The sequence below is a fragment of the Lepisosteus oculatus genome, chromosome 23 (assembly GCF_040954835.1).
Source record: "Lepisosteus oculatus isolate fLepOcu1 chromosome 23, fLepOcu1.hap2, whole genome shotgun sequence".
Taxonomy (NCBI): Eukaryota; Metazoa; Chordata; class Actinopteri; order Semionotiformes; family Lepisosteidae; genus Lepisosteus; species Lepisosteus oculatus.
This window is the reverse complement of record NC_090718.1, coordinates 13,913,091-13,935,503: the sequence shown is the minus strand read 5'-3', so window position 1 is coordinate 13,935,503 and position 22,413 is coordinate 13,913,091. Positions and strand designations below refer to the sequence as shown.

The 22,413-nt window shown below is 43.3% G+C and overlaps 1 protein-coding gene across 7 annotated transcripts in view; it reads left to right on the top strand.

The window, feature by feature from the left end:
• Window positions 1-17,792, top strand: part of scn3b (sodium channel, voltage-gated, type III, beta) — a 33,241-nt gene extending 15,449 nt beyond the window's left edge. Inside the window, exons 1-7 of one of the 7 annotated variants that reach the window (XM_069182570.1) lie at window positions 3,743-4,931; window positions 7,705-7,808; window positions 8,811-8,971; window positions 10,921-11,146; window positions 12,858-12,996; window positions 13,976-14,064; window positions 15,576-17,792. In XM_069182570.1, coding sequence (XP_069038671.1) covers window position 7,808; window positions 8,811-8,971; window positions 10,921-11,146; window positions 12,858-12,996; window positions 13,976-14,039 — 591 coding nt within the window. In that variant the 5' untranslated portion in view covers window positions 3,743-4,931; window positions 7,705-7,807 and the 3' untranslated portion in view covers window positions 14,040-14,064; window positions 15,576-17,792. Of the gene's footprint in view, window positions 1-3,741; window positions 4,932-5,767; window positions 6,202-7,704; window positions 7,809-8,810; window positions 8,972-10,920; window positions 11,147-12,857; window positions 12,997-13,975; window positions 14,065-15,575 lie in introns of those variants that run through there. The other 6 variants (XM_015337440.2, XM_015337439.2, XM_015337438.2 and 3 more) reach the window with 6 other exon arrangements.
• The last annotated feature ends 4,621 nt before the right edge of the window (window positions 17,793-22,413 follow it).

Below are 22,413 nucleotides of genomic sequence, written 5' to 3'. Positions count from 1 at the left end.
ACTACATAAAGAATAATATAATAACAGTCTGCTAACAAAAGGGGGCATTCAGCCCATCTTTCACTTTTGGTAGTTTAGTAGCTAAGTGAATCAAAAATTTCAACCAGAGTTTGGGCTTCAACCATCTGTCTGAAAAGCCTCTTCCTGATACCCAAAACTCTGTGAGTAATGAACTGTTTCCTAATCTCTTTCCTAAATGAATTCTGTGATTAATGTACCCATCCTCTCAAAAAACAAGTCACTGTTAGTCAAAAAAACATAGCTAGCAATGAAAATGATTTATTTAAGATATGTCACTGTTGTGTTATCTCAGCAATTTATTGTTGAAACGAAGATCAGCTCTTTTTCACACCGATACATGCTTGGAAATAAAATGTTAAGTGTTGTTTTTCTTCCTAATGAATTCCTTGCTTTTGACACCTACTGATAAATTATTTAAATGAGAGCACAAAAAATACAAACATTAATCAGTCCCGATGTGAGTAGCTCATCTATTTTTAGGTTTTGTTTTTCTGTGTTATACGTTCACTTATTTTTCTAGGTAAATGTAGTCTCTGCCTCTGGGTTCAAAGCAGTCCATGCAAAGTTTCTGGGTAATGTTGATTTTGGAAATACTCATTCATTGAACTGCTGTCAACTAGCACTGCAGTTAAATGTGCGCATGCCTCAGTCCATCCAGATGTTAAAATAGGTTAATGAAGTGTTGAAGGGCTGCCACTCAGATATCTCACGATCACAGGAATTAAAGTAATACACCACTATAACCCGAACTGTCACTATTACACTGTAAAAAAAAACTAATCATGCAGTCACAAATGTTTGTGCATGCTAAATGCAGTGTAGTGTGTTGCAAAACAAAAAAATGACTTTAAAGCAGTGAATCCTAGCGCTCTGGTCATGGAAGACCGCTGACATAAGTTTTTATCTCCAGAACATTAAGATTTTAAGATGAGTTTTTAAAAAGACAAATGTCTTTGTTGGTTTTTATTTCCTCCCTGTTTCTGTTGTGGTTATGTCTTTCTAGTGTGTACTGGGTAAGACGTATAAAATATCTGAAGGTTCAGACTGGATTTAGAAGGGATGCCATTTAGTTCAAGACCCATATCCAGGCCTGGACTGTGTATACTTTCCAAGATCATTCAAGATTATTATAGGGTACTGTACAGTATATCCATTCCAAAAGTACATTGACCTTGAGTTTCATTTGGGGGCAAAGTTACGTTAATTACAGGCTAACTCACTTGGGTTTTCTGTTGGGACATATTTACAAATGGGAATTCAGCTCTTAAAAGGCCAACTGGGATTGGTAATTGGTATCAACCTTGTACCAGTTTCTGAGTTTCAGAGCCATCCTCACTCAGGTGAGCTGTCTTTAAATGTAACCAGCCGGATCTCTGCAGGAGGAAAACCACTCATTGTGGGCATGTCTGACATTTCTCATTCTCGCCTTTCCGCTCACGTCTGTCTGCCATCAACTTGTCCACCAGTACGAGCTGCTTAGTCAGTAGTACTGGTAAGCAAGTTGAGGAGAGGCTGCTCTGTGTGCTGACGCTGTTGGAAATAGTACCCTTGAAGTAGGGCGTTTTCGACACTCGGGACTACTGAAGAAACAAGCAGAATAAGAGTCTAAAAAGCAAGCAGATCAATGAGGTCATGAGTTAGCACTGGAGCTGTGGATCTCGGCTGGAATGAAAACAAGCAGAGACAGTATTCCTCCAGGAGCTGCTGCCTTGAGGCACAAAACAAACTGTGGTAAACTGTGACCACGAGAAGTGCAGTCTGAGCTTGCAATATGAATAAATCAACGACGGGAACACCTGCAGAAAGGTACTGCATTGTGCAAATGACCTGCTTTGTGTTCTGATACGTTAAGTGTAGGAGAACAGAAAGCATCATGCTGTGTTTATTCACAACACTTCTAGGCACCCAGTGTTTCAGCCAGTCTGCCGTCACATCGCTGTCTCCCTCCCTCCGCTCTGCCTGTTCCTGGGTGCTCTCACGGCCGATCCTGCAGGATTCTCCAGCCGAGCTCGTTATTATTCAGACAGTCGTCCCCATAGCCCTTGCATCCAATGTGACAAGCAAACTCCCCCACGCCGCCCCGTCTTCTTTTCTCGTTTCTGGGAATTGTTCACGCTTTGGTGAAAATTCGTCTGCTCCCGTCCTCGGTCTAGTAATGTTGTTGCCTACCTTAAGTGCCAACCACAGTACATTTCAGCCATGGTGCGTCTTTTCCACAAAACCTGCGGGATCTCCCACCGTTTACAAGCTCTGACCAACGAAAGAATGTGAATAAAGACACCAGTGCTCTGGGCTGAGTGTCCAGCCCAGGGACAGAAAAATAGTTCAGGCTCTTCCACATGAGTCTGGATCAAGTGGCAGCTCTGCAAAGCCCAAACGTGTGCACTTATAAGATAAGATCACTTTATTAACCCTACTATTTCTTGCATTAGGAATTTGTCTTTTCTCATACCCCAGCTTGCTCTCCATGAGACACACAGACAGGGAGAGAAGCTTGGGGTCAGAGCACAGGGTCAGCCATTGTACAGCGCCCCTGGAGCAGTTGGGTTTAAGGGCCTTGCTCAGGGGCCCAATGGAGTAGGATTCCTCCACCAGCCGGGGGCTTTGAACCAGCAACCTTCCAGCCACAGGCGCAGATCCTTAGCCACAGAGCCCCCACCTCCATCTTGGATTGGGTTGAAGCAAGGCAGTACTGTGGCAGAAGGGTGATGGACAGTTCAAGCTCAACATGCCTTCCTACAGTATCTAGCCGCGCTCAGAGACTGGTTTTAACAGCACTGCTGTACCTCTCACAACGGGAGGACATCTGCAGTGTGGCTGCTGTAGACGGAGAGTGAGACTTGTAGATTAGGCAGCGATTACTTTACCCTGTGGGGCTGGATCTGATTTAGAAGTATAATAGAATAGAAAAGGGAGTGGCAAGTCCTTCGGTGGGTAAGCAGCTGCAGTACAGAGCTTGGGAACGAAAAAAAAATGCAATTCCAGCAATTAGATGACATTCAGAAGTCGGGGGAAAAAATTCATCAAAAGACGAAATCCAGACGTTGGGCTTTGCCAGCACACACAGCACACTCGCGCTCCGTGTGCAAATGAACCCCTGTCCCCCGAAACATACCCCCTGCCCCGTGAGAAAGACTTCCTAGAGCTTCTCAGTGCTGAAACAAAGACTTCTCAGTGCACTCAGGGCTGAAACAACCCACTGCTCTAATAACTTAGTGCTCAGTTCCGGTGTGTCTCATATTGCCCTCACAATTGATACAAGTAAAGAGGAGGCAGCTGCAGTCATCTTTATTACTGTTTTACAGTGTTATAAAAATACACCAATGGTATACTTTTCAGTGTCGTCAGTGGCTATACGCCGGGCCATTCTTTATCACTTACTAAGCCCAGCTCCCCATTTTTAAATCCATGCATGTTTTCATGCACAGGGAAAACGTGTCACCTTTTTATACGCCCTTGTTATTTGACTGGTCTCCCGCTTGCCTGCCACGAACACACACTTGTTCTACAGACCGGTTCTGGAGCCTGGAGTCTGATCCGAATCAGGGCGGGGGGTGTTTCATTGCTGAGGCCACAGTGGGAGGGAGACAGCGATTTGGAAAAACCACAGACCTAACAACAGACCCGGGCTAGGGCTCCGTGCCCAGACCTCACTATCACAACAGAAAGACACCCCCCCCAGCGCTCGTCTGTGACATAAATAAAATCAGTGGAAGCTGGTATTCAAGTAGTAGGCAGTAGTGGGAGCGGCGTAGACGCATGCGCGTCCATGAGTTTCATGTTCTGGAAACACTGATGTGACAGCCTTACTCTCAACACAAAAGAAACCACGAAACACGCACGGCTTCGGGAGCGAAAAGGATCATTCAGCGCGATGTAAAAGGAGAGAAGGAAACGCATTCTCCGATAACACAGCACAATTCCCTTGGCGTGTTTTTTTTTTACAATTAAATGAATCTGCCTGCGTCGCATTTAATCGTTGGATAACCCCTTTTTCACCCCTTTATTTTTGTAACCGATTTTTTTTTCTAGAGCTAGAGAAGGCTTTGGGTTTTGTTCCGAAGCAAAAGATAAAGAAAGCCCGAGACTAAGATCTGGTACTGAGCGGAATCTACAGGTTTTCAGACCCTAACTTGGGCTTTGTCTTCGACAAGCACGGCGTGCCAGACCAGGGAGCTCGCCATGCCAACGCGACGAGCCCCGGTCGCCGAGCCGAAGTAGCCGGGAGCAGAGCCAAGTGATCCGACTAAGAGCAGCGCTTCCCTTTAAACAACACCACTCGTTCCTAATGGAGAAGATATTTGAGTGTGGAAACTGTCGTTGCTTAAAAGAGTCGGTAAACCACAGCAAAATATAGGCGAAGCCTTGCGGATGGGAAATTGTTTCCAAAAGCGCCGAACACTGGTGGGCAAGAGTTTAACACGCGAACATGTTTCTGGAGAGGGTTGTTTTTTTAATAGGATTTTTTTTGTCGAATCACGTGGTAGTTTTAAAGAAAGGATCGCTCTGATCCACAGAGCGCTTTGTTTTGCGCCAGCCTGCGAGGCGCTGTCCTTGGTCGTAGTCCTGAAGACAACTGGAGCGCCGAGTAGCGGTTCTCCCGTCACTGAGATCGCCGAGGAGAAGGAAGAAAAAAAAGCCATCTTTCACCCAGCGGGATCAAGTCTCATTCGCACCTGTGCACACACCCTACAGGGCGGACATCCCGGGGGACAGCTTGTCATTTGTAACTTTTCCATTTCCACCGCGGATCAATAAAACGCGAGCCTGTTGGGAAACCCTGTTTCTTTTCTGTCTTATTAGATACAGGAAAGCCATAAGAGCCCGACGATTAGTGGGACTCTGACCTCGGAGCAGGATGCATCCTTTAAGGGCACTCTTGTATTCGCTGCCCCTGTTGGTGTTGGCAGGTAAGTAATGGCCGGTGTGCTGTACGGCACTCCATCAAGAACACGATTCACGACCTGGTAATAGCGATTTGACATACGGGCTCCATGTAATGCTAGTTTCATTCCCCAGTTTTGGCAGTTGAAATCGGTTTAAGTGGGTTTACTGATCTGACTCGTGAAATACAATAGCAAGCCATCAAATCTTGTTTCCTTAGCGCAGTACATACAGTACAGTACACCCCAAATTCAACTCCTCTGTGAGTCTGGGCGACATTACAGAGCGCCGTGCTCCAACTTCGTGCTTAGCGGTGTCACATGGTTTAATAACAACAGCTTAAACCGTCACTCTTATCTCCCCAGCAAGACGAGAAAGTCGCTTGTTTGTAGCGCAAAGTGTTGTTGCAAATGCGATGGAATTGGGATGAACCAAAAGAGCGTCAAAACAGGGTTTACACTGTAGTTCGCTCTCGCACGTCAAAACGAATCTGGTCCTGTGTACTGTACTGTATGTCTGTCTTCCCAGGTGGCTCTCGATGATGGTGCGAAATGGTGTCTCATCCACGAATTATCCATTACTCGCTACAGAATATTACGAATAAGCATAGTGTACAGGTGTTTATAGCAAAACCAAAAGCTATAGACTGTTGGCGACTCCTTTGCCCTTAGAGGAATCAAATCATGAACTCGATGTTTGGAGGAGGATGTGTTGTTACAATCAACTCACGTTAACAACAGTGTGGTTTTCCAACACAATGTCTTCATGCAGAGCCGCAGTACAGGTCAAATTGATTTTTATTTTTCTTTAATGACAAGGCAAGAATCGCCCTTGCTTGAACGCAACGTTGTTTTTCTGCTGAATACAAAAATGAAAAGCAAAAAAGCGCCTTTCGACAAGTGCGCGATTTATCGTCGGAGCCGGTGATGGCAGCGCGATTCTACGAGAGGAAAACGATCTGGTTCTCGACGTTTCAGCACAGCCCTGAGCACACGGTGGGCTCGGCTCGAGTGAACTCCTGCGAGCTGAATCCGCCGTCACCTGGCCGTTTGTGAGCCAACCAGCACGTTTGCAGCCACGATCATGTCGATGATTCTAAGCACTCATTTAGATGGATAACAATAGAGGAAATTGTACCAAGCGAAGGGTTGGCATTTTGACACGTGTGTATTTTGACTGACGTTAATTCCGGGCAGATCACCGTTTTCGTGCAGAACGCCAGCGGCTTAAACTGGAGCTGCCCCGGCGGGCGAGCAGCTGTAACGCGTTCCTGAGGCGGACACATTGCTAAATACGGTATGTGAGCAATAAGTTAAAAGCGAAGAATGACCATTACGAGCAGAATTCGTACAGTAAATTACTGTACACACGGCGCCTACTGCGCCTGTTGCAATACGCAAGCAGGTAACTAGAACATAGAACAGCAGCGAGAGAAAATACTAAAAGCCGTCCATAATTATAGGAAGTGGAGTTTTTTTTAACATGTAACAGGTCGGACAGTTACAAATCGCTTTTTGCTCAGTGCGGAGGAGAAAAGTTTGTACAAAGCCATTACACGAACCTTGAAGTCTCTGTGCCTTTGCTTGTAAGTGATGAGGTTTTAATTTCTTACTTGGCGCGAGTTAATGTCGCATGAATATTTTACCACGGCATTCAAGAGATCGCGGTGAAAATAAATCTACTCTCCACATCCGCTGCACCGATAGTCCGCCATAAGAAACCAGTCTGGTGTGCTGGAAAGCCAAACGAGCCCGACCCTTGGGCATCACGGATTCTCCAGTGTTTTCTGACATAAATAACGGATCGTGTCTGTCTTAAAGTTTAGTGTTGCTGCCTTCTTGAGCAGACACTTCACGGACACACCCCAAATGCCAAAACCAGTCAGGCCTACATTGGCACAAAATGTAAATTCGTCCCTGGTAGTGCGGGCTGTTCTGTCTGAGCCTCCATAGGCTATATGCTACATACAGTATTTATATACCTTTAAAATATACTGTATATACAGTATATCAGGTACTGATGGATACTAATTAGTCTGCACAGTCTTATTACTCTAATGCCTAACCTAATTATTTCCCCCAATCAGTTGCCCTGTATTAACGAGGCTTATGTAACAGACCCAGGCATACGTTGGCTACATGTTTTAATTCCTGACCTATCTTGGTCTCGTTGTAGATATTTCTGTAGCCGTCTCCCAAGTGGTTTTCTTTCCTAAACCTCATGAACCTTTTTATCTCCTTAAGAAACACGGAGATACTGTAAAACAGGCTAGCTTTATGAGCCAAAAACCTCCCATCATTTCACCTTTACTGTAAAATCCATACTTTCCTCAAACGTACCTTGATGTTCATTAGTGAAATAAATTGGTTTTACAGTACAGGGATTCATATTCTATATAAAGGGTTTCTCTAAATAGATGATGTGATAGGGCAAGCAGCTGTGCTGTGAGTTCTCTCAAGAGTCTAATCTTTTTGAAGTGCTGAAGAGAGTTGAAAATAGGCATCAGGAACATTACTACGAGTTAAACCAAAGCCTGCGATGCTGGGATAACTATTTTTCATAAGTAAAAATAAAATAGCAGCAGCAGCCAAAACCACACTGAGGATAAAAGAGAGAATTTACCGAGAAACAGCAGAGCAGGGTTTGAGATTAATCCTTTCCAAAGCAGTTCCGTAAAACATATGCAGATCAAAATGATCCAGAGGAGCCACAGAAATGCAGTTAATTACTGGTAGATATGTGCCGTTTTCGTTGTCTGGAGCTGTGTGTCCTGTACACTGAAGATATATTTCTAATCAGAAACCCTGGGCACACTTTGAACATTAACTGGGTGGCTTTCAACTTCTCTGGAAGATACAGCAGTGCTAACCCAGCCATCAAAGTCTGATAACTTCTATCTCCAAGTGAGTAATTGCATAAAACCAGAACATTCAAACTAACACGGCTTGGATTTCATTCTTAAACCCACCTCCAGTAACTTTAATTACTTTCTCCTAAATCCTAAATATATTACTTTCTCTTGATTTTTGTTTCACTGGCAGTTACGATTGCAAATAAGACTGGCCCTGCTGTCCCTTATTTTTGATGCATGTCTTTTTGCTATTCCCAGTCTTGTATTGGTGCTAGTTTTGACAATACCAGGATTGCCACAAAACTGCCTTCAGCCTTTAAAAACAGATGCCAAATGCACAGCAATCAGTCTTGCTTTTATCCCGAGCACTGTTTACGTTAAAAGAGACAGAGCAGATCAGTGGCTCACTCCCCTCACAGCGTTTCTCAATCAATTTTCTCATTTGATGTAAAAACGTCTCCCTGCTTATCTAGATGAGCCTGATCTGTAAGGGTGGTTTGGAATGTCTTTGTCACAAGAAAAATATCAAAAGGCTTTGATTTGTGATCCTGGGTAAAACCTGTCCCCTCCTTTCCATTCCTGAAAGGATACACGCAAAGCAGCATAAAGGAGAAACTCTTGCAAGATACCACAAAATAAATCTATCTCCCGCATGTTTTCTGTCCTGAGTTTGCCCGTTCTTAAGAGTAGATGTCTGACTGGTTCACACTTTCATTAGAGCAGCAGTGCGGAGTACTGGTCTGGTCTCTGCACCCACTGGTAATTGGAAGGCTGTCAGATCCAATCCTGGGTGTGGCCACAGTTGTTGTTTGCTTCAGCAAAGCATTTCGGCCAGATTGCCTCAGTAAAATGCCCTGGTGTGTATTCAGTATGCAGTATAAGTAGCTTTGGATAGAAATGCCAGCAAAAGCCAAATAATGACCTTAAAATGCCCTCCTGGGGGAGTGTGAGGTCGGTGCTCACCGCTCCGCAGTTTGTGCAGCAGCGGGCGGCGGAGCAGGCGGGGTTGGACCTGCGGCTGATGGGGCGTGTCTGTGCTCTCTGGTCCCCGCAGTGGAGGTGGGCGAGCCCGTGTGCGTGGAGGTGCTGTCCGACACCCAGGCGGTGCAGGGGAACCCCATGAAGCTCACCTGCATCTCCTGCATCAGCAGGGAGGAGATTGAGCCCGATACGCGGGTCGAATGGTACTTCAACTCCGCAGAGGAGGACACCCTGGTAGGTCTGTGTTGAGGGGAATCGGAGGAGCAGGGCTCAGTCTTGTGCAGATCTTTCTGTCTGTTTTTAATGAGCTCAGTGTTAGTCATGTCTTTAGATGTGATTACTTCTACTCTTAACACCTTGTAGAAGGAAATTAGTTGCTGAAGCTGTTAAAGCAAGTCACCTTGCTGTTTTATACTATACCTTTTGGTCAAAGTGTCCCCAGCAATTACTCTACTATCTTCCACAATGTGGTTCAGAAGTAATATTCCTGTACTGGATATTTGCAATACATATATACAGTATGTCCCACTTCAATCTACTTTTACTATGGACTTTACTTCCCAGTGACTTTCATTGAGAAAGTAGTCAGGTTTCAGTTCTAGTATGATGGTGGGAAACATTTATTTGTTATAATTTATAGTATCTGATTGTTCTGCTGCAAAATACCTATGAAGTAAGCTTGACAAATTGTTATAAAAGGAGGAAAAGTAGGGCAGGTCAGTCAGCTCTTAGCAGTCAATCCTCTTGCTCATGTGACACAAGATTCTTTAAGATATTTGTTTTCTAAGCTTTCTTCTAAGACAATTCAGCTCGGGAAACATCCTTAGGGACAGGATGTAGCATTGAGAAAGAAGTATCCTCCTGCAAAATTTCAAAGTAAATTCAGCAGCAAAAAATAAAATGTGATGCAATTTTTTCCACCAATCTCGGTCTTTTCACCTCGTGATATGTGTGCACACAGCATTGAGGCAAACCTACATCTGTCAGATTTTGTTCATTTTATTCTTAGCATCTTTGTGATATTTATAGCAGCTCTTGCATTTGTGTCATATAAAGGCAGAATCTAGATCTTTTTATCCAGACCTTACCCTTCTGATTAATAAAAAATAATTTTAGCCGGTCCACAAGGATTGGGCTTAACTGATAGTAGAAAATGGCTTATTTGCAAGAATCAGATCAAGAATCTGTGCCAGTGAGTCTAATAATAAATTCTCCATCATAACAGCTCTTTCAATTTTATGGAGCTTAAACATGTGAAAAGGTATGGAATCAGAGAAAAGCTACGTTTTGTTATATCAGCGCATGTTGACACCTTTGAATGCTGCAGTGAGAGGCTCTTCCATTCACACATTTCACGTTGATTAAACACTTTTTAGCGATCATTGACCATACTAACAACCCCAATCACCACTAGTGGGCAGAATCACACTTTGCTTAATGTCCTGAACAGGCTGAGACAAACCAGCCTTGGAATGAGATGAAGATCCCCAAGTCTCATTCAGGCTTTTGGCTTTTCCATGTTTAATCAGAAACTCGTGAAAGAGTGGTGATTACACCGATCTTGTACTGTGATAACAATGATAGCACAAAAAACGGCAAAGGCATCAGTTTTGTTAGCGGGACAGGAAGGACAGTTCCTTTTTCGTTGATGTGATTTTACAGGGTTTTAGAACATTTTGCTCAAGCCTTTGCCCGATCTTGGTGCTTGGCAAAGATCACCTTTCTTTTGGAAAAAAAACAATTAGTGGATATTTGTGCTTATCAGTCTCAACAATGAGACAGAAGATTACATTTATACATTACAGTGGGATTGACTACTTTTTAAGATGTCAAGCTTGAGAAGACAATTTTTGTTGCAAAAAAGGCCTGGATTGTAGGATGAATCAGTGGCACATAAACTTGGGAAACACATTATTGATAAAATGGTTCAATACACAATATTGATTAAAACTAACAGGATGGTGTAGTTTCAGCTGAAAAGTGTCAAACGTTTTGTGTATATATTGTATATATTCTATAGAAAAAGTCAATGAAAAAGAAAAAGAAAATAGTACTGCTAAAATACTTTTGGAGGAAATGTTCCAGAATCTAGAACATCCTAATCTTGAGAAGCGCTCTGAGCTTCTCGCTCTGGAGAGCAGGCCACTAACGCGCTGTGCCTTCTCCCGGTTTCCCGCTGGCAGATCTACCTGTACGACCGTCAGCCACAGGACCTGGAGGGGCCGTGGAAGGGCCGGCTGCAGTGGAACGGGAGCAAGGACCTGCAGGACGTGTCCATCAGCATCATCAACGCCACGCTGAACGACACGGGCACCTACACCTGCAAGGTCATGAGGTCCTTCACCTTCAACGTGTTCCAGCACAACTACGTGGACACCAAGACGATCGAGCTGGTGGTGAATAAGGAAGGTGAGGCCCTGGCAGTGCTTCACGGCAAGGCCAGAAACAGTGTCCTCCATTAACATGCACTCTTGGGGCAGGGGTTCCCAACATTGGTCCTAGTGACTCACACACCTGCTTCTCACGGATGTCGGAAAGGACGAACCTTGGAGAGGCAGGAGAGCGGAAATAGACCCATATGCGTAGCGGCGGAACAGGGGGTTAGCCCGGGCTCAGTAGTTCAGGAGTCATATAGAAACCAATGCCCTCAGGCAGCGGACGTGGGGCGACCTGGTACTAGGCGAGTCTCAGGACATCCGAACGTCAATACTGAGCAAAGGTGAATGAGAGACCCGGAAATATATAGCCCCACAGAGAGAGACACCGGAAGGACAGCAAAGCGCAGGAAACTCGGGACAGGACGGAGTAGGAGCACCATCTGGCTGCGGAGGGCATGACACTGCTGGTGTTCATTCCAGCCCAACTTACATATCTAGAGCAGAGCACAGGAGGTTATTTCCACATGTGCGCGTACATTGGAATGCTGATGCGTGCTGATCTCAGGACAGCACAGTACAGACAGCACCACGCAATGTAGACAGTACATTACAAAGCTGTAAATAGTGATAGCATGTACAGTCAGTAAACAACCAGAACAATAAATACGTGGTAGGTTCTAATATAATCAGAGCCTTAATTGAACGAATGGGTGGCCTGTTCGAAAAATTTGCAATGTTGACTTTAGTTTACATATGAAATACAGTCATAAAAAGTTAACGTCTAACACATGTAAGAGCTGAAAACAGTCAAACAGTTCCTGTTGATTGTACTCTTAAATCAATTAATACTTCAGTTGTGTAACTGAGAGGTGGGCTGGAACACAAACCTGCAGGTGTGTGGGTGTCTGGGACCAGGATTGGGAGCCCCTGCTCTGGGGGTTGCAGAGAAGTGCCCCACATTCATGGTTAAATCAGCTATTGGTGTTGTTGACAAAGTTCTGCAGCGGGCTTGTGTGTTGGGACATTTATCTCCAGAGATAACATCAGTAACTCTTATCTCCTGGTTCTGTTACACAGGACATGAACTTAAGTAGCTGATAGCTGGTTCTGGTCCTCTCTCTTTGAGGTTTTGTTTCCAAATCTGGCTTTTTATGCATTTAAATGCAATTTTTGACATGAAAGGTGTGTAAGATCAGTGTGATTGTTCTGTTACGTACAGTTTCTCCAGCAAGGTAAATTCATGAATATCTTGCTGGCTCATAATTATTAGGAGATAGTTTCACCATTTTTCAATGATTGTGTAATAAATTACGCTTCTTTATCAATGATACATTTCTAAAGTTTGTTCAGTAGTAACTCAGATAATTCCAAAGTATTGCCACCTGCTGAATAAACTAAAGCTTTCTAAATCTTTTCTACTGCTCTAGGATGAATCAGTGGTACATACACCCTGGAAATACATTCTTAAAGAGCGTGCAAGTCTACAAAATGTGATTAAGTTCATTTTTTGCCATTGTTTATCAAATACCAGTGTTAACCAGTCATTGCCTGGTGATAAAACATTTTTTCTAGACCAAGTAATTCCCTCAAAATGGACTTCATGTAATCTACTGTAGTTTGCCACTGTTTTCATTGAACATTCCTGCAAACATAATTTAACCCTGGTTTTAGCACGTTAGGGGCTTGTTACAAGAAAAGCGTTGCCGATTTGCAATTTCTGACCCAGAACGTGTTTCACACAGCCAGCCAAGACTTCACTGCGGTCTACTCAGAGATAATGATGTACATCCTGCTGGTGTTCCTGACCTTCTGGCTCCTGGTTGAGATGATCTACTGCTACAGAAAGATATCCAAGGCAGACGAGGCAGCACAGGACAATGCGTAAGTTCTACTTAAGAGAGGCTTTGTTAGTTCCAAGGCCGATGGAGGAGCTACAGTGTTTTTTAACGCGGTTTGAAAGACACTTCCTGAACCTCACAATGGGGTCTGTGGAGAAGCCGAGGGAGTGGGAATGCGGGAAGATCATGAGTGACCGGGGCTTTAGTGACACCGCATAAAATGGAAATTGACTGTGCCTTGTGACCTGTTGGCCAGCAGTGTATTGCTAGGCGCGAGCTGAGATCTGTCCACTCAGAGGAGAAATACTCACATCGATTTGCGTTGTCAAGTTATTCAGCTTTTCAGCTTTCTAACCTGCCAGCATTTGACTCATGAATGTTATGTTACTGATATCCGTGGCATAAAAACCCTACATAGAAAATTTGGGTTCCAATCCAGTTTATTTCTATGTCTATGGTCTTTTGCACTGATAAAAGGATTGTCAGCAGGAATCAGCCTGTATGGCTTTCTAAAGCCCTGTCTAAGGTAGGGTGACCTTGGTTCAATTTGTAGAGTATATATATACCTGCCGACATTCAAATAATTAACTTCCGTCTTCTCTGGAGTCCGGAGAGACTAGCCTTGCAAGAAGGCCCTGCAAATTGTGCGGTCAGCAATCTCCCAACCCTCAAGCAGCAAAACAGCAAACGGGACCATGAGAGTACTTGGAACAAAAGAGGGCCGAAGCATCAGTTTACCCAGCAGGGTAGGGAAGACAGCTCCTTTTCCATTGACGTGACCTGACCGGGTTTTAACAATATTTTGCTCCGCCCTTTTGCCGGATGTTGGTGTTTAAGGAAAAGAGACTCCCGAGAGCCTCACTCGGGGACCCTGCTGCACCTGAGCAGGACTTGAAGCACAGCTTTCGATTTTTCCCAGCAGAGGTCGGGATCGCGGCCGGCGACGAGCCCACCCCTGCCTGCTGTCCCCTGGGGTGCTCGGCCTTCTGCTTAGTTCTCTTTCTTTTTGTACCCCTGTACAGGACGGACTACCTAGCCATTCCGTCTGAAAACAAAGAGAATCCGGGTGCCCCTGTAGCGGAGTAAGAGGGGTTAACTCGAACCCCAAATGGTATTTTTCCCGTCTCCTTCTGAATCTGTTAATTCTCAGATCCATCACCTTCCCCTGCTTCCCTCTTGTGCTTCAACTAACGGGATCCATCGGCTCTGTCACTACCCTTCCATCCGTTTCCGACTGCACCTGGTGCACTTCCTGTCCATCCTCTCCTCCCCCGGAAACGTGCGCTGCGTCGTTTCCTCCTCCTCGTCTTCGGGTTTCCTCTCCCTGTGGCGGCTGCCTCTGTCGCTCGGGGCAAGGCGAGGAAATGGACAAGTCAGTGCCGTTTCATGTCACGTCATGCTAACCCGAACCCAGCGTAGGTGGAATTAGATTGCTGTGCCTTAGTCATACAGAAAAAAAAAAGATTAACAGTTCCTCCTAAGTTACAGCAGAAATTCAAGACTTTTATAGTAGGCCTTTTTGTAATTGTTAAGAGGATTGGGCCTGTTTTTTAGTCCCGTAAACCTCTCTGGGATGCATTGAAAACACTTTATATACTGTATTCTTACATTTTGTTTATCAGTAGCAATGACAGGAATAGAGGTACTTCAGTTGTGGTTACAGCAGTAAAAAGGTACACTACAGAACCGGTGCAAAAAAGTTTGATCTGATGTTCTGGATGCAAAACCGAAAATAAAATCCCCTTCATTCCTCATTTCAATATTTTCCCTCTTTCCCTTTTTATTCCTCTTTCCTTTTTATTATGTCGTGTGCTGAATTCTAGTGAACCGACTGACAGTGCAGCTTCCTATGAGACTCTTTCTGTACATTCAGCGGATAAAGAGTGAGAGAGATCAATGTGTCTCTCCGTACCATGGACTTTCCTCATGCTGACAGGATTCGTAATTAACAATATATGTGACATTTCTCTCAAGACCAGTCGATAGCAAGACCTGGCTCCGTAGTGGGAGCGAGCTTAAGGTCACTGCAGCTTAATTCATACAAGCCACCTGATCTGCAGTACACTGAGGCTTGCATTTCTCTTAAAAAACTCATTCTATTAAAAGAAGTTTCCAGTTTTCCCACAGGGGTCATGCGCCTTGACTGTGATTGCTTAACTGCCTTTGAGGCTTCTCTTTCCTGTGGTCTCTGGGCAGTCCGTCCTAAAAAAAACAAACAACTCTTAAAGATCTGTGCGAACTGTCTGCAAAACTCCTAACTCAATTGAAGTGTGTTTATTCCCAGATGACCACTTTCTTGTCTGGATGAGAATGACACTGGATAATGAGAGAAATCTCACAATGCACCATATTGAATACTCAGTATTACAGCAAAATGTATTGATCTGGGTAGTATCGCGCACTAGAATTTGAAGACCAACTAAATTGGAGCAGTTGTTTATGCACTGTATTTTATTTTTTTATTAAAAAAAGCTGACATGAAATGACAGAAGTATGTACATTAGGTAGGAACTCCATTATACACAGAAGCAGAAGGACCCTGATGATGACAGCGTCTGTGGTGAAATTGAAGATACTAGCTCTCTGAACCTCAGTGGTTTTTTTTTTTTGTTGTTGTTGCAGGGACTGAAGCCAAGAAAAAGCCAGCTGGCTGGTAGGAAGAAGGGTGGAGTCTCCATTCCTGGAAAGAGCCAACAGTGAAAGCGTGCCGCGGTCCCACTCCTGGATATCTCGCCGGCAGTCTCCTGTACGTCTCATGAGCCAAGTCAGCCCGCAGCAATCGTGACCTTAGCGAAGTAGAACGGCGTGTTTGTCTTTTGTGACGTGTCCTGTGCAAAGACAGCTGTGGCTGCTTCCTATAGATTTTTTCCCGTCATTGATTGATTTGACTGCTTCGGTTTCCTGCCGCACGTCCTGTAGCCCAGCGGCGTTCCAAGGTGTACATGTCTCCTGCTTGTAGCGCGTCACCCATGGCTTCAAACACTCAGTGACTGAAACACGCTGGAAAGCGCACTGTGTAGTAACTGTCATGACGACGAAGTTGGAAATTATTTTAGGTTCACGCCAAGAGAGATTTGCACGAAGCTAATTTTCAGCATGATAAGACAGTTTGTAGGATGTCACCTTTATGGTGTCACACTCTAGCTCTACAATGACATGATGCTCGGACCCAAGCCCACAAACATTTTAACATTCGCCCTCTTCAGGACAAGGCGTACTGGAGAAGAGAAACTGCTGGAACGTCTGTGACAAGGATGCATTTCTTTCCTCCTTTTACATACTGTATGAGTGTTTTAAGATATGGGTGATTTTGCTTTTCTTTTTTAAATTCCGTATGGCTTCACGTTCTCTAACACAATGGGGTGTTATCCCAGGGGTGACACAATATAGACCTGAGCCCTGTAAGTGACTCCAGGCCTACAGCAGCTCACTGCACAGAAGCAGGTGTGAGCAAAGTAGAACACTACACTGGTCTCTTCCTCGGCAGGTCTGTGGTCAGCACCTGGGAAGAGGAACTTAAGCAGTAAGAGCAGGTGAGGAATCAAGCTCTGAAAGGCAATATAAACAGGCAAAGAAATCTTGGTCTTAGCAGTGTGATTTTGTTTATTTTTTGGAAACAGTGAGGTAATTTGAGAATTATTTTGCCTGCATTACTGTCCTCCAGTGGCTCACAAAAGATGTATCTGTCTTCTCTGGAGGCCTCAGCAGGACTTTGGACTTTACTCTCTTGGAGAGCTGTGGCCAGGATGTTCAGAGAGAAGGGCATCTTGATACGATTTTACACGTTTCTTAAATTTTTTCTAATGTCTTTGGGATGCATGACCACATGAATTCCATCTCTTCAAAGTGTTTCATTTTGTTCTAGATTAAGGATCAAAATGTGTTTTCAACTTTTTATATTATGGTCTAACGGGAATGTCATTTTTTAAAATTTCCTCTATAATCCTCGATCCTGCTGATGTTCATTCCTAGTCCTAGAGGGGGCACTGTGTCTGCTGGTTTTTAGTCTTTCGTGACTTGATTTAAATTCTTTGTTCACTTCTAAGGGCTCTGTTAGCACTGTTTCCAGGTCTTCATGCATTGACAGTGTGAACATGTAGTGATGCACTGTAGCACTCCAGGGCCAGGGCTGAGTAACACAACCAAATGTGTCTTTCTGCATATTTTCCTCAAACGCTCATCCTATTGAATGGACTTTCAGGTCTGTGTGCACTGGGTCTCTAAACTGCAGGATTTCTGACCTATTTAAACTGGTAAGAGAATAACTTTGCAGGCAATTTACTTCTAGCAAACCTCTGTACATTGTTCATTAAATTTTATATTAATAGTTGTGCACACAAGGGTCAAGGAATAAAAGAAAGTTCCTCTGTTTGAAAGGAGAACATATGTTTTATGCTTATTAAATGTTCTCGTTCCCTGCTTGAATCTTGAAGGCAGATATTAAACTGTTTCGATGGCCTTTCAGGTTACTCCTCTAAAATAATTTATGGACTATATTGTGACATCCCAAACTACACTTAATGTCAGTAATACCAAGTACTTTCTAGTTGAAAAATCTACCACAAAAACTGAATTGCTGTACTCTGGTAAATGCAAAAAAAAAACTTTTTTGACGTCCACATTAACAGCATGCTTAATAAGTATTTCGTGTTTCATTACTTATGTATGCAATAATTTACAATGTGAACAAAATCAAAACGGCTAAATAGCTCTTAAAATGGGAAATGAACAAACTTTCAGAATGGATGATAACTGCATAACACAGACCTTTGTCTGTTGATTCAGTGTTGGGGAGATGGTGTGAACTACAGTAGAAGCTGAATAAAGGTAAGAGCTAAAGTTCTGCTGAATGCTCTGGATTAATTTCCTTAAACTGCACATCGCATTTAAAAGCAGGATCCTTAACGACTCCTGGATGATTAGAAGTGAGTTTTTAAATTTCCCAATGGTAAACAGGACTGAAATACAGTATGAGCATAGGCAGCTCATAAAAGCCATCACTAAGACTCAGGGGCAACATTTTAAAGAAATTAATCTGTTTTTCATGTCCTTGGCAGATAAGAGCAGTATTTAGTGGTGCCAAGAAATACAAACTCCTTTTGTTTTTTTTTATTTATTTGGCATAGGATTTAAAATCCTTGTGCGAAAAATGACAACACCCGGTTATCCGTTGGAGACGTGGAAAAGGACTTTGAATTAGAAGTGAACTAGAGGTGACACACCAGAAACGTACTGAACAGTTAAAAGCATAACCCGTCAAGCACAAGACAGACATCTCTCCATTTGCCACTCTGATACAATAAGTCCCAAGTGAAGCCTTGTAGTGATATCCTGTTCTACAAAGATAAAAGTACTCTTGATTGGACACACCGGGGTTTATAAATCCATCCATTTATAAAATGTTTTTTTTTTAGTAACATGCTGTCTTTGCTTTCTCGTGGACATATAACCATACTGGGGATTTGTAATTGTACACTTTGTAAAATCAGAAGGAAGCTACACTGAACCAGATCTTACTGAGGCGTCAGGATGAGAAAACGGGTGACAAGCTGCGTCTGTTTACTTACTGACTTTGCTGTCCTTCGACTGGATCCTACAGTAGTTCAGGTCACAGAGACCTGCTCCTGACCCTGGGGTAGGAAATAGCAGCTCCAGCAAAGTGTCAGTGTTTCAGGCCTTTGAGCCATAATCCCAATAATCCCAGCACCCTAAAGACTGGTAGGGATCGCGGAGAAGATCAGAGAGGAGGGCAAATTGTAGACTCTGGACCCAAGAGTCCACAGGATGGGAGCTCAGCCATCCGTTGCATGTGCTCCACATGTCAGGAATGCTCTGATGATGGGCGCCGTGACCATCACCACTCTCGGAGCCCAGTGCGGGTAAAGAAAGAAAAAAGTGGAAAAAAGTTCCCCAGCAGGCTGTGAGGGGTGTGTCCGGAGGGTCGGATTAGCCTGTTGATTTCCACAGTGGCAGCCGCCACCCCAGTGAGGTCACACACCTCTTTGCAATCCGCCGAGTTCGTTCTTCCTCCCTGCTGCTGTCGACAGCTTCCAGAGCCTCTGCCAGAGCCTCTCGCAGTAGATGTGAGCCTTGTACGGGACACCATTTAGCTCTGGCACTGATCCTGATCTAGCCCTTTTAGGAATTTGTTCATCTCCTTGCAGGTAGGTTCCGGCGCTTCATAAGCAATGGTGGGTTCGTCCGGTTTTAGTATAGCCATAGCCTCCTGCTCCGCCTCATGTCTGTGGTCACTGTGGGTTTTTACAAATATTCTTCCAATTCCTCTGTTGTAAACTCCAGCTTTCCTGATCTTTTATCCGAATACAGAATAAAGATGAGGGACAGGATTGAAGCTTAGAGTTTGGGTTGCACTGAGGTTGAGAAATTTGAATTGATTTGAATATGTACTTCAGAACAGTGCACTAGTGTTCAAAAGTGTGCTAATGAGTTAAGTATTTAATGCAGTTAACCAGTTAAAAACATTAAGTTGCAGTAATACAGCGTGAACTACTTTGACATTAACCAATAGAAATGTGAAAGGATGTCATTGGGAACTGGGTTTAAAAGTTCTGTACACAAAGAGTTGTGGGAGAATGGCACGGGCGACGCAGCCATTTTGTCGAAACCAATAGCCTGTCTTCTTTCACGCATGAGATTATCGAATCAAACTGATACCAGTAACCAAAAGGGCTACATGGATCGATTACTGTCCTCTCATTTGAGCTGTCTCACGTTCTTAAAAGAACAGGTCGGCAGTATGACTAATCAGAAGTACAAAGAGTAAATTGAGTGTATGATAAACCTTTACAGATGAAGAATCTGACTTCTTGGCGCATCATTTAGATAAATCAGGTTATAGAACAGTGTCCTGCTGAGAACTTTAGACTCCACAGCTCCGCTACATATTTCTAAATTCTTTCATTCACATTCCTGTGGGTCTCAGATATTAATACGGACTAAATGTATTAATTGTCATTACCCTGATGCCGGGGAAAACAGCGACCCGCACCGTCAGCCTGCAGCCGCGCCCACTCGGATGACATCATCCGCAGGCCACGCCCCGCGCACCTGTCCGCCGGGTTCTGCGAGAGGGACGCTGAGTGAGTTTGTTGCGCATCTTTGAATTTTTCCTTTATTTGAATGTAGATACATTTTAACTCACGGAATATGTAGTCTAACCCTTTAGGAGAAGGGTAAAACACGAATTTTCGTTAGGATATAAATAGCATTGAGCGTCTTCTGTATTCCAACGCTGCTCTTTTCTTAACAAGCCACTTGTGTTGCAGTACGCAGACAACGTGTGTTCCTTTTACGTAAAAGCACTGTTGTAGCAGTAAAGACTAATTGGCAGTAAAGCAGTAAAGATGTATTGGCAAAATGAAAACGTCGCATTCCGTATGTTCCTTTACCTTAATCTTTGTTCACAAAATCAATATTTCTTCATTATTTCCCAGCGTATGTTGTGTGATTATGTTCTTATAGTCGTGGTCATAATTTCGCTTGGAACTAATACTTTATTTGAAAAATGTCTTTAAATTCTAAATACTGCTGTTCTTGTGTCTTCGGGCAGGACATGATTTACACTAAATAATGGCAGTATAAACGTTAAGTGCAAACATTTTATTCATTTCTTTACACATGTCTTATTGAAATATATTCTGCGCTGTATGCCCTTGAGACGATGGTGTTTGCTCCTAAGAGACCTTGGTTTAAATGATCTTTAAATGATCCTCTCAATACATCTGTGCTTAGTTTTCAAGTTGGATGTCTTCGGGCAGGACATACTGTAAATGTTTTATACCCCAGCTAATGTCCGGGCGGAGTGTCCCTTTATACCATTAGGTGTCACGATGTGTTTACTATTTATGATCTGAATTCCTGGAGATGAATTAAGTATTTTGAATTCAGTTCAATTGAATACAAATCATAAATGTTCAATTAAAGTTTTAATAAGCCTACTAAATCAATATTTTAATACAAAGACATGGATAATGACTTTTTAAAAAAAATAGATATATGTTCAAGTATTTTATAGTATGTGAAAATAAAAATATTGTTAAATATTACCAAGGTGTGCATGTTTGCGACAGTAAGCGTTTCCAACATTGTTTTGCAACTTAGGTCAATTTAGTACATAGTTCCCCTTAAAAAAAACATTTCCTGGTTCTTTTTCGCCTTTCCGAATTTGCTTTGCATAAAATAGATACTACAACAATGGTCTTGTAATACAGGAAGATTCTGGTATTTTTAAATGCGTTTGTCAAATGTTTAAAATTCCCTTGATTTGCATATTTAAAGCGACACAGTGAGAAACTGATTATTTTAAAAAAATACTGACACAGCTACGAAGTACAGTACGAAGACGTGCTACTTAAAAAAAGGGGTGTGGTCTCCACCCTGCTTTCTAAAATTGATGACTAGCTCCTTGGTTTTGATGACATTGAAGGAGAGATTATTGTCAAGGCACCATTAGCGGTGATTCGGCCAATGATGTTAGGGTCATCAGCATGTTTGTAGATGGAGTTAGACCTGTGTCTGGCCACACAATCGCTGGTGAACAAGGAGAACAGCATTAGGCTAAGCACACAGCCCTGAGGGGCACCTACTGTATATTGATGGTCAGTGTAGAGGGAAGTTTTCCATCAACCTCACAGTCTGTTAGTGTACTATTCAGGAAATCTATAATCCAACTGCAGAGAGGTGTTGATGCCCAGGTCATTAAGCTCCCTGACTATTATGTTAAATGGAGATAAAAAGCATAAATAAATGGCATGCAAATAAACCAGTATATATAGAAAATGAATGTTTATCCAGAACATCAAAGAATCCCACCCGATTTCTGCTTTGACTGCAGTTTTTCCCCAGCCCCATCATCTCGCGAGTCATCCTTCATCTTCCAGTCCTCGAGTTTCAGTTACAGCTCGTCCTTTTTAGCATATAAACACTGCTCTCTGTTTTTAAAGTGTTCATTGGTTTCAAAAGCCACGGGGACGGTCATCTCTGAGTAAAAGTCTGCCTGTTGTGACAAAACTGTTTTGCACTAAGAGACGTGTACAGTATTACATGTACTGTAAAACAAGTTATCTGGCTGGAATCACGCCCTCAGTTCAGAGTTGCTCACCATGTTATTGTGCTGAAAATACTGGAGGTCACATGCTTTTGAACGTTTAAAAAAAATCCCTGATTCCCAACCTTGAACCTTATCCTTCAATTTTTCTCTTTTTTATTTTCGATGGCTGGCCTTCTACCGAACAAACGTGGTGCAGCTCCGTGCAGAAACCTTCGTGGTTTATTGCATGGATCAAGAATGAAAACGAAATCCAACACAGTAATATTGTATATTGTGCAATACGACGTTTTTGGTATACTGTTCTGTTCTGGCTGTGAGAAACTCTTCTTAGTGCACTTCTCACTGTACTGATTGTATTATTGTATCATTAGTTACAGTACACTGTTGCTT